Source organism: Daphnia pulicaria, chromosome 11 (genome assembly GCF_021234035.1).
Source record: "Daphnia pulicaria isolate SC F1-1A chromosome 11, SC_F0-13Bv2, whole genome shotgun sequence".
NCBI lineage: Eukaryota > Metazoa > Arthropoda > Branchiopoda > Diplostraca > Daphniidae > Daphnia > Daphnia pulicaria.
The window spans coordinates 1540503-1556134 of NC_060923.1; the positions used below are offsets into that span (position 1 = coordinate 1540503).

The window sequence follows — 15632 nt, forward strand, 5'->3', positions numbered from 1 at the left end:
TATCTTTTAATTTAATATCTTCACAAGAAATGTGCATTGGAGACTTATAATAGCTTTTTAAATCTCTATCGATTGACCCTTCTTCAAAAATTATGATTAAAAATCCACCCGACAAGCTATAACACGGCGGGATAGGACGAGGGTCCCGTCCTCTAGCTTAAGTAGTCCATGGTTAAATCTATTGCCACGACACACGTGTTTGTTTGACTGTCTCCAGTGGTTTCCAGTCTGTAGATTAAGCTAATTAAGGGTTGAAATGGCTCCATTTTGGGAATAACAGATTAGCAAGAGCCCTCATAAACGTAAGCGCCAGACGGCGCCGGAAGTTGTTCTGAAGCTGTTTTGGGTAATAATTTGGTTTGCGTAAATACTTTATTCAATCGTTTTCAAAAATCAATTGTATTTGAAATATTTCAGGTACTTCACAACATAATACTAACAAAACAAAAATAAAAATTCAATACCAGGAGTTTGATGGAAGATTTATAGTGTTGTTTGCTACAAATGTTGGCATGGCATGTTTCATGCCTTTTAAGGTTTGATTTTCTCAATGTTTTTTTCTTTTCACAACGTCTATTTAAAGTTTACCTTTAATGATATTATAAAGTATTCAATTTAGGAGAAGGTGCGCTCTATCATAGGTAGTTCAGTTTGCAAATAGGAAACTTTTGACACAGACCTTGAAACCTTTTCTTCTAGCAAAAGGAATTAGTAAGCCTATTTATGAAACACTTGAAATATTTGTTAGACCAAAATTCCAATTTACATTTTTTTTTACAGTCATCGTGTAAAGGACGAGATGGATGCTTTGCACGAAAATTCAAAAGAATTTCAATTCTTTCATGTTTTGCTAAATATCTTGAATGAACTGCTATACCGCAATAAGCGGAATATCCGACGGATGAGCCAAATGTGGGATCTTCAATTGACGTACGATTTCATCATTTGAGCTCGCCACGTTTTGAGGCAGCAACGTGTCGACAACAATGAAGCGAGTTGAAGATATCGAAAGTAATACGTAACACTAACAATACATTAGTCTTGTTTTTTAATTAAATGTTCACTTTTTACCACGTAGGTAAGGACTAGGAGAAACACGTCAAAATTGTCGAGGATTACATGTTAACCAGATCTTTCACAGGGCTTTTTCAGCCGCAACGTTGGTGGAAGAATAACGCTGAATTAGCCACACGCCGCCACCGCGCAATTCCCCTGTTTATTAAAAATTAGGGTACCCTTAATTACCAACTACTGTCTTATTTTCAACTTTTCCTTGCTTGTTATTTTTACTGTAAATATTTTTCGAAACTCATTGTTGAAATTTTTATATTTAGATAAACAGCAACCCTTTTAATTGGAGAAAATTCCGGTGTCGGCCGAGTTAAGAATCTCTTCCCTTCCCCTTTCTTTAAATGTCCTGTATTTCCCAGGCTTGCAGGTAGGACAAATATTTCTATCTTTCCTTTTTGAAAATTTGGTGGCGTTGATTTTAAATCGTTATGTATTTGGAGTACGATTATTCCTGGGCCATGCAGTTGACTGAACCTGTTTTCTCTTGCTATTTTTGTTTTTTTCAGTCATATTAAATAGCTCACTTGTAGAACCACTGCAGATCAGGCCTGTTTTTGTACCTCGCAACTTTGTCTGTGGGTTAACAATCAAATTCAAAAATGTTTGAATCTTGAAACCCTTGAAGCAAATTGAAATTTGAACAATTTTTTCCACCAAGAAGGTATTGCCGCCACACGGTTTTCCTGGTTGAGGAAATTCATATCTATAATAAGTTAGATTATCAAAATCTCACCGAGGAGCTTCCGCTTTTAAACCTTTTCATTTATCAACAAGTATTTCTGCCATCTACACCAACACTACGCATATCGATTATGACGTCGGATGTGTCGTCTATCCCTGAAAGTGGCTCATTTTATTACGAAATAATAGATGTCGACATAGATAAATGTTCACATGTATTATACTTTTTCCTTGTTTAGAAGCCATGGTACTGCAGCTGGAAAGATTGAGCGGGATTGTGTTACAACATTTCAAATCAAATGATGTATGGCAATGGCAGTGATGCATACGTTCCACAACAAACGTGATATCATTATAGTCTCAAACTGAGTCTGGTTTAAAAATTACTACAGACAATATTCTGGGAAATGGATTCCAGATTTATTCAGGTTGATTTGGGCAATCGGAATAAGCGGACGATGAGTAATCCACTTTGTAGACTGATTTATTCGGAGCATTTCCACGAGGACTGTAATTGCAGATGTAAAACTGTTTGTGAGGCTGTCCGGGCGTGAAAGGATATCCGTTGTAATCGTCGTAGTATCCAATAGCTGCGCAGCCGACGTGAGTAGTTTCAGCCCAGACCATTTGCGTGTAATGGCCAATAACTTTACCGCTGGTAGTTTGACAGCTCCTGATATTAAAGATTCGCAGATAGTGGGATTTCGCCGATTTGTTATTACACTGGTAAAGAGATTTTGCGTATTGGTAATACCTGAATTTTATAACGTTGGCACAGTCCATGTTCTCGACCTCGTCAAACCAGCCGTCCTTGCCATTGATTATGTTGGCCCAGTCCGACATGTTTTTCGAGTGCGGACTGAAGCTCATATGGAGATTCTGTCCGTATTTAATGGGATCCGGTTCTGTGATTTTAATTAAATAGCAAATGGGCATTTCATTAATCACTCGACATAATTGCCAATTTACCGTGTTTGTATTGGAGGTTTTGAGCCCATTCCCAAGCGTTGTTGGCTAATTCGTCACTCCATTTCTTTTGACAAGATAAAATTAATTTTCAAGAAACTGTTCATTTTTTCATTTTTAACAGCTTGTTAATACCAAGTTTGGCATGGAGATGGCAGCTGGTTGCGGTCCGGGAGAGCCTCGACTCTCACGTTCTGACGCAACTTTCTGACGGAGTTGATTGTGTAGCTCTAGAATAAGTTTCTTATCTTCCTCTGTGGCTCTTAGGTCTATAATGCTATCCTGTTCACCATCTCTAAACTGTTTCAAATTACAGGCTGTAGAGGGTAACAAAAACTTTAATTCGAATTCTTTGGTTTTTTTTACTAAATATGGTTGTTGGAATTGATTTGATCGGACGTTATTTGTGCTGGACGGTATTGGGCGGGATGGTTCCGTATTACAATAAAGTATTTGCTCTTTAGGTAAAGGTAGATTCTCTCTGGCAGACCTGAATCCAGGCACAATTCGAGGTTGGAGAAAGAAATACGGATTCAGAAAATAGTTGCCATCCAAATAAAATATTTGCTGGGCTCTGAGCACTTGGATAACCTTCATAATTTTTTGAAAATTTAATTTGAACAATGAAACGTATAATCACAATATAAATTTAGAGCTGCTCTTACCATAAAAGACAATAGGAGAGGAGCAAACAGCCTTTGGGCCATCGCGCGTTGTGATTTTCGTCGAGTATCAAGGAGAAGTGACTGTGGGTTTATTCCTTTTTATACCGTCAGTGTGGAAATGATTCCCCCTACAATTGCTGGAGGGCTTGATATAGTCATCTCGATACAGGCATGCCTAATGAAGTTATCTTGACCTACATAAGAATATTTATTCATCCTGTATGACATCTTTTTACACTGGGAGCAGTTGACGACATCTTGATACTAAATTGATTTTATAACAGGGTTTAATTGAACTTTTCAACTTTTGTTTAGAACTTAATGCCTACGTGATCAGAATCACGCTATACTACCCCCAAATTGTCATTCTCCGGTTACGCCAGCAACGAATAATAGTCAGCTTATAATTGTTGTATTGAGAATTTATCCCTGCCACACTATACCCTCCCACAAAGACAATTAACAAGCATAAAGTCCATCATGATTGGACGATTAAGACGTACGTAGAAGGAATAATATCGGGCACCGCTGTTATTATTGTTGACGAGACCAAGGACGAGACACATGAGCATATAATCAAATCACATTATAGCTGGTTAGAATATCAACACTAACTATTTGTGATGTTCGTTTGGGCAAATATGATTAGAAGATGACACGACTTTGTAGACCGATTGACCAGCAATATTACCGGGTGGGTTGTAATTACAGACGTACAATAATCTAACAAGCCCGGAATGTTCCAAACAAATTACGGGTTCGCCCGGATGAAACGAGTAGCCGATAGCCGCACATCCGACGTGGGTGGTCCCGGCCCAAACCATTTGCGTGTAACGACCGATAGGTTTAGAAATATGAGTATCATTTTTGTCCATAACATCCGGCTTCCAAGAATCCCTTCATGTGTATTAACGTGCTAGAATTATTCGATTTAATGAACTTTTAAAATCTTTGTAATTACCTAAAGTTTTCAACTGACCCGCAGTTCATATGGTTTACTCCATAAGACCACTCGTAATCGATAACCCAGTCCCAAGTTCTGCTACTTGTTCCATAAAGAATAGAAAATCCAAGATTCTGTCCGTAAGGAGTTCCTTCCGGCCCTGTTCCATAACGATCAAACATTCAAGTCCTATTAACTTAACTGAAAAAAAAAAATTAATTTTTCCTACCAGTCTCGAATTTTCGGTTTTGGGCCAGGTGTTTTGCCCACTCCCAGGCGGAATCAGCCAATTTCTTATCCCATTTCTTTAAAGATGAAAACATAATTTTAAATCTGTCCCAAATTGGCATTGCCACAAAATTAATGATTATACCAAGTTGGGCATGAAAGCAGCTGCAGGTTGAGGCCCAGGTGATCCTCGTTTCTCGTTGCCGGATGCGACATTTTGCCGGAGTTGATTGTGTAGATCCAAAATGAGATGCTTCTCATCTTCCGTAGGTCTTAAGTCTAAGTAATCAGCTTGTTTGGGCTGTTTAATGACCGGATATCCCGTGAAAGTTTTCTCTGGTGTGCAGAAAACTGGTTTCGGTTTGTTTCGTAACCAGTTCACACTGCTGCTGCTGCTGTGTTGGCGATGAACGTCAGTAGACACTATTGGCCAATGGGTACGGAAAAAGTAATAAGGACTCATCAGGAAACGACTTTTACCCAAATAAATCTGGGCCCTTGAATCTTCTGGAAAGTTGAATACCTGTTTAAAATTATTCGGATGGATAGATTGATTATTATTGGAACCTGAAATGTTTATGTCCTTACCAAAAAAGCCAATAGCAGAGCTCCAAAAAAGCTTGATTGCATCCTGATGTATAGAATTTTCGTCCGGCGAGCGGATCCGTTGCGGATGGAATGGAGGACGAAGGTTCAGTGTGGGTCGACGGAAACTTGTAGGCCTCTTATTTATATCCAGAAACCTTTGTTCCATTTCTTAAACCTTTAAAAGGTTGAATAACCCACAGTTTGAACCAATTGATTTTACGTAACAGGTTTTCTAGAAAACATTTGAAAAGGTAGGTCCGGGTTGGCCTATAGTCGGCCTTGGCCTGTCTACCTGGCTTTCTCTTTTTTCGCCTTCTAACAGTGTCAATAACCTTCCGTAAAACAAAGAATAAGAGTCATCGACCTCTTCCTAGAAATCGATGTAACACGTCACAATCAATCCATGTTGTGTCGTCACAGTGTATTTTATTATTGCCTGGAAACTTCTTTTATTAGCGAAATTCCGGACAGTTGGAAGATGAGAAATCGGCGTCGTAAATCGGTTGGTCGATAAAATTGCCCTGTGGACTGTAATTACAGACGTAAAGGATTCGGTACGGCATCTCGGCTATGGAATCGTCCGTGTAACCGACGGCCGCGCAACCCACGGCCGTCGTTTCCGCCCAAACCATTTGAGTGTAATGGCCAATATTCCGGTCGTTGGCTCCTTGCAGACTCCTTCAGATTTCCTCGCGAAAGAAAAAAGAATTAAATCAGTAGACAATAATAAAGTCTTTTTGGAACGGGAAATAATTACGTTAAACTGGAAACACTACGACAGTCCACGTTTTCCACTTCCGAGTACCACTGGTCGATCGCTGCATCGGCCCAATTCGGCGTCTTCAATCGATCCGAGTTGAAAGTGATGGCCAGATTTTGACCCATCTGCATAGCTATACGGAAAATCATTTATGAATTAACTTTATTGCATGAAATGAGCATCAATTGATTCAGCGAATTTACTTCGGAGGTTCGGATCGTGTTGAAATTCACAATTGTGGGCCCACTCCGAGGCGACATTGGCCAACTCTTCATCCCATTCCTTGACGTAAAATTATAGCGATAAGTTTCTATTATAAAATTCCAGTAATTAAAAGTTAATTGATTATACCAAATCAGGCATGTAAAAGGCAGGTGGCTGAGGCCCAGGTGATCCTCGATATTCTTTGCCAGACGCCACTCGTTGACGCAACTGGTTGTGAAGTTCTACGATGAAATCAATATCGTCTTGCGTCATTTCCATTTCAATTGTTTCCTCGCAAACGCCCGCTTCCACATTACTACGGGCAGCCTTTCGTAATCAAATCAATAATAAATCAACTGTGAAATTTCTAACACATAGTAAAATACTTGCCAGCAAATAGAAGATCAACGTTTGAAATGCACAGCAGCGCATGTTGTTTATGTGACAATAGTCGGCTATAAACTAACTGGGTTTAAGTGGAATTGCCCCAGAATTTTACTCAAAACGTTGAAAATCAGTTTGCACCAGTTCATGCCAATTCTCAGTACACATTTTACGAAAAAGAAAATAGATCCAACAACCCCAAGTGTATTCCTGCGCCCAGCAACAAAACATTTGTTTTTATCTTTGACAAAATATGACGTCATTCGCATGTGGAAAATCAAAGACAATAAATAAATCGATACAACATAGCACGTAATAAAAGAGGGTCGTGTCCAAGGTCAGTGCTGATTGGTCTGGAATTCTTGATTTCGTTTTTCTCGAGTGAGTGGCTTAAATTTGCATTTTCACTCGTAAATATTTGATTGGTTTTCTCACATTGCATTGGCAGTCCTCAGGTGTGGCCCTGACAATGACAGAAAATGTGAGCAGTCTTCCCACCATGTTGCGATTTTTGTAACTTGTTACAACAGCGGGCGAAAACGATCGCAACTCGTCGCTTTTTATACTTTTCCGAGATTTCGTAAATTGTTTTTCGCTGGAAGGGGTTCGCCAACTTCGAGATAAGTGCAGTAATACAGGCCAATTTCCACGAAGAAAGGGAAATTCTGTATCCTCGGGCTGTTGGTAACTCTTTTTACCCGCAATTTCAATTGCCGTTGAACTCGTGGAAACTTGCGAATCGACTGGATACAAGGACTCGTGCATATCACGTCATCACATTTGAATAATGAGCTTCTTATAATAATGTACATTAAGCAGAAATGAGCAAGTGTTTCCTTCGTCCATTGATCTCAATTTTCTCTGTACGAAAAGATCATAAAATAAAGGGTTGGGTCTATGGCCGGCGGTAGTTTCTGACCTTTCTCCGCAATTAGCGGAGTTCCATCTGACAGCAGCAGCTCGAATTGCTTATGATACGCGTTACATTTAATGAGGCCCTTGTAATTGTACGTGTTTAGAAAGAGACATAAATTGCCTCAAGTTTCCTTGAAGGCTTGAACAGTCTCACCAGCATTCTCTCAGCGGAAGAAAGTTTTATCGCCAACGCTAAGCTCCACACTAATTTTTCCGTAAAAACATCCAGTTTCTAGCTAGTAGCTATGTCGTCTACGGTCCATGTCACAGATAAAGACCACGTATGAAAAAGTGCGCGAGACTGGATTTTCAGGAGATATAATGCAATATTTGTCAACTGAATCGAGTGTTGAAACTAAAATTAGTTTGACGGTGCTAGAGGTAATAATTAACAGTGCGAATTATACATAACGGACCTATGGGCGACGGCCAACGGAACCTCCAACCTACTCAAACAGTCACCAACCAATAACAATGCAAACATTATTATGTTCCCCTAGAAAGATCGAGTTCCAAGCTATGTAATCAGAATAGCCATCGACATTTTTATGTCCGTAATTCTGCATCCGAAAACTCCTTGCAAATTGCAATCTATATATCAATATGGCAACGTTTTAAATCACGTCTGCTCTTCATCTCTCATTCTTGTCTGCTACTAAGGGCTAATGGTGGGGAATGGGGATTTCGATAGGCATTAAAATCACCTCGTGGAGGTGATTGAGCTCAATTGAAAAATAATAAATGTTGTGCACGACATTCTAAGCATATGAAGATAGTCGATGAGATGAAACAATGAAATGCTTCCAAAATAACTAGTTTCATGTTCTTAGACATGTCATGACCCCCACGTTGAAAGTTTTAGAAAGCAAGGTGTATATTTTGTAACCACATTTCTCCTCATCTCTTCACAGGATTTAGTTTCCCCGATTTCTTCTCTGCTCTGGCTTGGCAGAAGTTACTCTAACTCTAGTTACTCTATGTGTCTTCGATACAACAAAATGAGTGGGCCAAATGGATCCCTTGGGTGATATTGATCACTGATGAAAATGCCAAAATGGTAAGGAGAGTTCCAAAATTAGTCGGATGGAGTTTGTCTTTGTTTGTCCTCAAGGTAAAAACATATTCTGCACCTTTTGGTTGTTGATTTGTGTTTCAACCGATTTTATTTTTCACAGGTTCCATCAGAATAATTTTGCATCAAGAATCTCAGAATATTGCTGCATCAAGAATCGTACGGCATCGAGCAGAGCCAGAAAATTATGGCGCCTTGTGTCCGGTCAACCGTCGAGTATCTATTAAGCCTGTTGGGTGAATGATGTAGAAGACGCTTCCTCTGCAGCAGCCCCAACGAGAACGAGAAAAATGAACACCCCTATGGAAACCATGAGTCCCGAAATTCCGTTTGTTGTCACCGAACAATGTAACCCGTCAGTAGGAGCGGCTTTATATTGGAACCCCTAGCTCATCAGTCTCGCCGACAATCAATAATGCAATACCTGAGGCTGATGCCCATTAAGCAGCGCTGCCTTCAAGTTAGTGACGTAGTGGCTTGTCACCATTTGTTGAATTTTGAAATCCACTTGTTTTTTGTTCTATTTCTTTATTTATGGTCTTAAGTTAATTATAGGATTCTGTTAGTTAAACGTGTACGAGCACAAATTCTAAATCGATTTTCAGGGGAAATATTTCGTTAATTGAATTATTAATTAGTTGCGAAAGGTGACCAGTATCATATGAGGATGTTACAGACGACCTTGTAATAAATAGTGATTATTAAAAAATCCAATTCATTGGAATTAATATATAATCAAAGTCATTTTCATATGGAGGCTGCATAAGAGTTTTTTACTATTGCTCAATCAATTGCTCAATCAATTGCTCAATCAACAATTAAACAACAGTAGGAGATTAAAACACCATTTTCTGTATATTTTAGTAAAATAATCCGTCAGTATAATTTCATTTGAATTTGGTTCAAGGTCACGAGAAACATTACGTAAAACTGTCAATGCGGTGATGTGAAAAAGGAAGAAAAGGTGAGGAAAAAGAGGTTGGGTGAGGACGACACGTGTAACATCATTGTCAAGCAGGTACAAAAGCCGCAAGGCTAAAGAGGTGGGTGAGGGTGAGAAAAAGTGTATAAAAAGAGAGAGAAACGGCAACGGAAATCAGTCGAGTGAGCATCTCCGACTCGGTATCATCAGCAGCCCACTATTTGTCACCAACTGTATTCTTCATCGTATTATCAGTTCGCAATCATGGGTAAATATTCTGTTTTTAACATGAAGTTTTGCATCAATTTCTTGTGTTTTTCTGTTTGTTAATGTCCAGTAATTGTTGAATAATAATGTTTAAATTATCATCTGTGTAGTAAACTATGGCGTCGTGCTGCTGTTGGGTGTCGTATCGTTGATGGCTGGGTCGACCACCGGTGTACCAATGTCTCCTGGGTATGGCGGGTACCAAAGCACAACTTACGCTGCTCCAGCTTACTACACCGAGGCTCCCAAGTACTACACTACCAAAGCACCGGATTACTACATGACTACGTATGCTGCCCCAGCCTATTACACCGAGGCTCCCAAGTATTACTCAGCTCCTAACTACTACACCGAGGCTCCAACTTATTACACAACCAAAGCGGCTGAATACTACACCGAGCTGCCCAAGTACTACACCACCAAGGCTCCAGAGTATTATACAACAACTTATGGTGCCCCGAGCTACTACACCGAAGCCCCGAAGTATTACTCTGTCCCGAGCTACATCACCAAAGAGCCTGAGTACTACACCAAGGCTCCGGAGTACTACACGACTACTTATGCTGCTCCAAGCTACTACACCGAGGCTCTTAAGTACTACAACACCAAGTTACCGGAGTACTACCCGACTACGTATGCCCCAACTTACTACACCGATGCTCCAAAGTACTACTCTGCACCCAGCTACTACACCGAGGCTCCAGTTTACTACGCTACAACCTACGCTCCATCTAGCTACTACACCGAGGCTACCAAGTACTACACCGAAAAGGCCGAATATTACACAACCACGTACGCTGCCCCAGTCTACTACACCGAGGAACCCAAGTATTACTCTGCTCCAGGCTACTACCAAACAGAGGCTCCCGTTTACTATCCCAAGGCCTCCGAGTATTACACTACAACCTACGCTGCCCCCAGCTACTACACTGAAGCTCGCAAGTACTACACTACCAAGGCACCTGAGTATTATACCACTACTTACGCTGCTCCGACCTACTACACCGAAGCTCCGAAGTATTATTCTCCGCCGAGTTACTACACCACTAAGGCCCCTGAATATTACACCACAACCTACGCTTCTCCAGTTTACCGCAGGGAAGCTCCTAAATACTAGAGCCGATTTAATGTGATCAATTATCTTAAAATTTGTCGTTCATATCTTAATAGGTACTAGTCAATGAGAATTAATTGTTTATCTTTAATGAGAAAATAAATTTTTTAATGCGGGTAATAATCTTTATGTATTCTCTTGCTACCTTCAAGCCCTTTGACATTGCGACGTGTTCTAATTTTTGTTGGATCTTTCCTGCTTCATATGTTGGAGGTGATTATTACTCGTGTCGATCTGCATTCGGTCATACTCTGATGCTTGAACTAACTTCATTTCCAGGGTAAGTTACGTGTTGACTAAATTTTGATTAGTTAACAGCAGAAGTTTAGTAATTTCAACTTAAATTAATGTAACAAATATGAGCATGGTAAATAATGCTGTAAAATTTGTATTTATACTAGCATCAAAATCGATGGAATGCAAAAATTGTTTTCAAAATTTCCATCACTCCCAGCACTATGTAGGAACAGTATCTAGAAGCTAGAAAATTATATGGCGATAGATGATTGCAATTTCTTGATGTGTGCAGAATAAAATGAGCAGCGAGCACGAAGTAATCACTGTTCATAAATGTAAATCGCTATACTTTGCCAACTTGGAAGTGCAATTAATCAAGACAGAAGGTGACACTGCCCTAACTGTGCCCAGGGAAATTACCTGGCCAGTGAAGAAGAGAGAAGTACGAGGCCAGTTTTACTGGAGAGATATAGTCATAGTATCCTTCCGGGTTAGGAACATGACCCTCCCAAAAGCTTTCATAAGATCATGCGCCCTTCCAAGTCACCGTTCGACCAGAGCCCTCCCCTCCTCCTGGTTGTCACAGCGGGTGAGTGACCACCGGCGGGCGTTAGTTAGTGGTTAGTTAGGGAAACGGGAACACAGAAAGAAGTGAGCCCAGGTATGCACTTGAAATTTATCTAAATCTACACAAATTATCAGTCTTCAATTCCAGCAATCTCTTGTCGGTTTCCAAACAACTACAACAGTGGCGAAGAGGAATTAACCTGAAAGGAGAGTAAATTTAGATAATTTTCAAACCCATATTGTAGTGACAGAAAGAAATACCTCAAATCTACCAACCTTACATTGTCCTAAATTAGAACAAAGTGTTGGTCACCATGAAATCTTGAGTAGCAGCATTTTCTTGCTGCTGTCTGCAAAACTGATAGCAACAAAGAATGGGATCTGGTGAAGGCATATTAATATCTTGATGATTTACAACTTGACAGGGAAAAGTTAATGTGAACATTATTGCCTTAAAGAACACAGTAATAAAAAATACTTTTGGTAAAATAACTACCTTGAAACAAAAATTATTTTGCTGAAGACATAGGTTGTGAGCTTGCATTATTGGGTTAGACCATTTCATTTCTATTGTCACGAGTTGGTCAGGGCCATGAAAACTTCAGCTGAAATTATCTGAAAACATATAGTCAAGAATGCTGTAAGAATCATTAGCTAAAGATTTTTTCATCTTTTACTTAAAAACAGTTGACTTGTTATCCGATCTAAGCTGTTAAACTTTTTAAGTAACTTATGAAAGTTACGACGTGTAATGTCATGTTTGTCTGTGACTGACTGACAGTGTGGTGTAACAAACTTAAGATTCAAAACTCATTACTAGATGTCGCCAGTGTCGCCCATGTTATTCTGACGTGAAACGAGGAGAAAAGGGCGAAACAAATTGTTGTTAATTTATACTTTTGTTCCTGTGATTTCCAATACCAAATTGAACTTCGTATCATATGTAGGTTTATCTTGACCTAGTTTCCTTATTTTTATACTTTATCAACTTATTTCTTCGAATTCTAGATGCATACTTTCAGTCATTCCAACAAGTTGACTTAGTGCTCAGTCAATTTCCATCCATTAGGCCAATCATGCTGTCAAAAGCCTAAAACTTATGTTTGAAGCAGACATACAAATGTGCCGAGATAAGGTATTTCCCCATTACTGCTACAAGACCATTACCATTCAGATTTTCATATAACATTGGTATTCTTGCTCATGAACCATATATAGGATCTTTTCTGAATCTTGCAATTTTGGTGGCGTACCCTGCAACAGTATGTTTTTTGTTATGGCTGTTTCTACTTCTGTTTAGAAGGCAACCGAGCTGAAGGATAGGTAGAGTTTTATTTCTCATAGGTAAATTTGTGTAAATTTGTAAATAACATAGAGAATTTCCTTGTCCCATTTCCACTTAGAGTTTCAGAGACATGAAGAGTGTGAAGTGAGACCTGCCATGTGTATGTTCATGTACCAGATCTGCTTGATGAAAGTCAAATGCCTTACTAAATTCATCACCCATATGATAAAGGTAAGCAACAATTCCACCCATCATCTCGCTACTGCAATACTTCATGACACTTTCTTTAGCATCAGGAAATTTATCTCATCATGTGGAGTAATGCTGTTGGTTGCCATTTTTACGGTTTTTTATCATGAACATTTCAGTGTGTTTCTTAGAAAAGGTAAAGATTGATATGCTTTATTCATCGTTATATTTTCATTAATGTAAAACATTTGTTTTTACAGAGCACGCAGCTTCTTTATGGAATCGTGCTGTCCTGGCACGGAGATTCTTGTGCAAATGCTGACCTTTGTCCATGATGGAAGAGGGACTTCCACCAACATGATCTTCGCGACGCACGCTCATCTAGCTTCACTGCTTCTAAACACAATTTGTTGTACTTCACTGGCGAATTGGCGAGTTTCTGGACCACTTCATGTTCGCTTCCGTCCGCTGTTACACACCTGCAGTCACTCACCACGGGATCATGCCCAGGTACCCAACAATTGACTTATTTTCGTAGGTTATCTTCCAATAGTCTAGTTGCGTTAGACTCTGTCTGTGTTATAGTAATTTTCCAAAATCAGGCAGTTTTACGCGCCAACGAAGTTTTACTTGGACGTTTCTTTTTTCTAACGCTAGATGGCTTTTGATAATTTGCAGCTGTCAAAACAGTCAGATTCAGTTACTTTGAGCATCTCTTTTTACATTTATTGGCAGTTATTTTGTTGAAATATTTAGAAATAACTAACGATTACTATTCCAGAAACAAAGCTCACTTGTTAAATTTTCGATCGTTGCTTTTTTTTTCTACTTCCGGTTTTCACATTTCAGTCAGTAGTTCAGTAAATATTCATTCGAGGTACAAAAGAACCACATATTCGTGATCCTCTTCAAATTTGTGGTAAAGTTCATGTTATTTTTTTTACGTATTCGTACTTCCGGTTTTGAAAATTTTCCTGAACTATAGTTCAGGAAAAATCTCGATTTTGGCCAAATTTTGGATTTCGTTTGAAACACACTTAATTGACCCCAAATTTCATGGAGATCACGAATATGTGGTTTAATTTAACGACAGCTCAATGGTTGCGGCGGTGTGGTTACTTCCGGTATTCTTCCGGAATTTTTAAAAAAATACTAACAAGTGAGCTTTGTTCTTTGTACAGTTTTCAATTTTGCAAGCTTGATTTTAAGTTTAAAAATTGCATTTTTAAATCTTTGAGCTAAAAAACCAGATCAATTTGCCTATTTGTATTATGTAACTTTTTTTGGCATGTCTCCTAATAAGAATTTTTTTGTCTTTATTCAGGTAATGCAGAGGAGACGTCGAGAAGATGAATTTTCTCATCTTTCACAATCGTCACCGGTCTCTGTCGGATGTTGCCCCTGCTCCTGGTGCGAACGAAACTCGGTGGAATCGCGACCGATACCGAGATCATCAACGTGGATCATCGTATTGTTGGTATTATTTCGTTTGTGTTAGTTAACCCGTTGGTTGCCACGCCTTTGTTCTTCCCTGCACGGGCCGCGCTGTTCGGTCTCGTGGTTTACAAGCCGCGGGGTCGGAGAGTCGCCAAGTCCAAAATTTGCCGTAAGGCAAGCCTGTTTCAGGCAATGCACCTTAGTCCCCCCCCCCTTGTCAGCACGGACTTGTCAGCAATGGCAAGTCCCACTTTGGTCATGGATCCTTCAGACGTGGCGCGTAGTGTAGTAGAGTGCAACCTACGGGTTGTATGGCGTGGCAGCCAACGGGTTAACTTAAGTGTATGTATGTATGTATATGTGTATGTGACTGTAAAATGTGGTGGAATTGTGGGTGGAGGTGGGACATTATAACACAATTCTTTTTATAAGTTTTTTCTTCATTGTTTCTTAATTTGTACCAAGCTTTGTTTAGGAATTGTTTCAATATTTTTCTCTCAACTTCAAAGTCTTTCATTTATACAAAGTTCATCCACTTGCCTTTTACTTATAAGACTTACCAAAATCAGCAGTTACAAGTTTCTTTCGTAACATCCTCAAAACACAAGAACATGTCTGTATGCAGATCGACCAAGGCAATAGTCACCTCCAAAATATGAAACAGACATATCACAGCGCAGGATACTGTCCCTGAAGAAGTCCAACACCAATAGACACCTGTCAAAATGACGACAGGCTTGAAGTTACTACCAAAAGTTTTACAAAAGAATTACCCGCATTAGAATTTTTATTTTCTCATTAAAGTTCAACCATTAATTCCCAGTGACCAATGACCATGAAGACAACCGACAAATATAAATAAAATCAAATGGAAATTTCGGCTCTATCATTTAGGAACCTCCATATAGCAAGTTGCGGAAGCAAGAAGTTTGTGGTGTAATACTCTGCTGCCTTGGTGGTGTAGTACTTGGGAGCCTCGGTATAGTAGCTGAGGGCAGCGTGGGTTGTAGCGTAATATGCGATCGGTGTAAAAGGCTGGGGCAGCATACGCGGTGGAGTTGTACTCCGCACCCTTATTGGTGTAGTAATCCGCTCCCTTCGTGGTGTAACTCGGGGCAGTTATACTTTGGGTCTTCG

The 15632-nt window shown here is 39.6% G+C and overlaps 4 protein-coding genes and 2 long non-coding RNA genes across 7 annotated transcripts; 2 read left to right on the plus strand and 4 right to left on the minus strand.

The window, feature by feature from the left end:
• Positions 1-1982: 1982 nt before the first annotated feature.
• On the minus strand, positions 1983-3192 carry LOC124316003 (venom allergen 5-like; the record flags this gene model as incomplete). The annotated part of the gene is made up of 5 exons (XM_046781735.1): positions 1983-2425; positions 2507-2657; positions 2722-2785; positions 2854-3018; positions 3085-3192. Coding segments are annotated over 5 exons (741 nt in total), but the record flags the coding sequence as incomplete, so codon positions are not given.
• A 704-nt stretch (positions 3193-3896) lies between these two features.
• On the minus strand, positions 3897-5184 carry LOC124316004 (venom allergen 5-like). Its single transcript, XM_046781737.1, has 5 exons — positions 5143-5184; positions 4700-5077; positions 4556-4631; positions 4345-4486; positions 3897-4280 (listed from the first exon to the last, which is right to left on the minus strand). Exons 1-5 carry the CDS (start codon positions 5182-5184, stop codon positions 3998-4000), a joined length of 921 nt encoding a protein of 306 aa, XP_046637693.1. The 3' UTR covers positions 3897-3997.
• Positions 5185-5544: 360 nt separating this feature from the next.
• LOC124315586 (venom allergen 3-like) lies at positions 5545-6562 on the minus strand. The gene is made up of 5 exons (XM_046781360.1): positions 6497-6562; positions 6254-6433; positions 6106-6184; positions 5900-6035; positions 5545-5820 (listed from the first exon to the last, which is right to left on the minus strand). Exons 1-5 carry the CDS (start codon positions 6536-6538, stop codon positions 5595-5597), a joined length of 663 nt encoding a protein of 220 aa, XP_046637316.1. The 5' UTR covers positions 6539-6562; the 3' UTR covers positions 5545-5594.
• Positions 6563-9588: 3026 nt separating this feature from the next.
• LOC124316005 (extensin-2-like) lies at positions 9589-10850 on the plus strand. Its single transcript, XM_046781738.1, has 3 exons — positions 9589-9667; positions 9777-10700; positions 10837-10850. The coding sequence occupies exons 1-3, from the start codon at positions 9664-9666 to the stop codon at positions 10848-10850; spliced, it is 942 nt and encodes a 313-aa protein (XP_046637694.1). The 5' UTR covers positions 9589-9663.
• Positions 10851-11124: 274 nt separating this feature from the next.
• LOC124315777 lies at positions 11125-12462 on the minus strand. Of its 2 annotated transcripts, none has more exons than XR_006911664.1 (4): positions 12262-12462; positions 12081-12199; positions 11846-11986; positions 11125-11784 (listed from the first exon to the last, which is right to left on the minus strand). It is a non-coding gene; the product is annotated as an uncharacterized LOC124315777 (long non-coding RNA). The 2 variants fall into 2 exon arrangements; XR_006911665.1 differs by having other exon boundaries at positions 11846-12001.
• Positions 12463-13203: 741 nt separating this feature from the next.
• On the plus strand, positions 13204-14773 carry LOC124315766. The gene is made up of 3 exons (XR_006911651.1): positions 13204-13254; positions 13319-13568; positions 14383-14773. It is a non-coding gene; the product is annotated as an uncharacterized LOC124315766 (long non-coding RNA).
• The last annotated feature ends 859 nt before the right edge of the window (positions 14774-15632 follow it).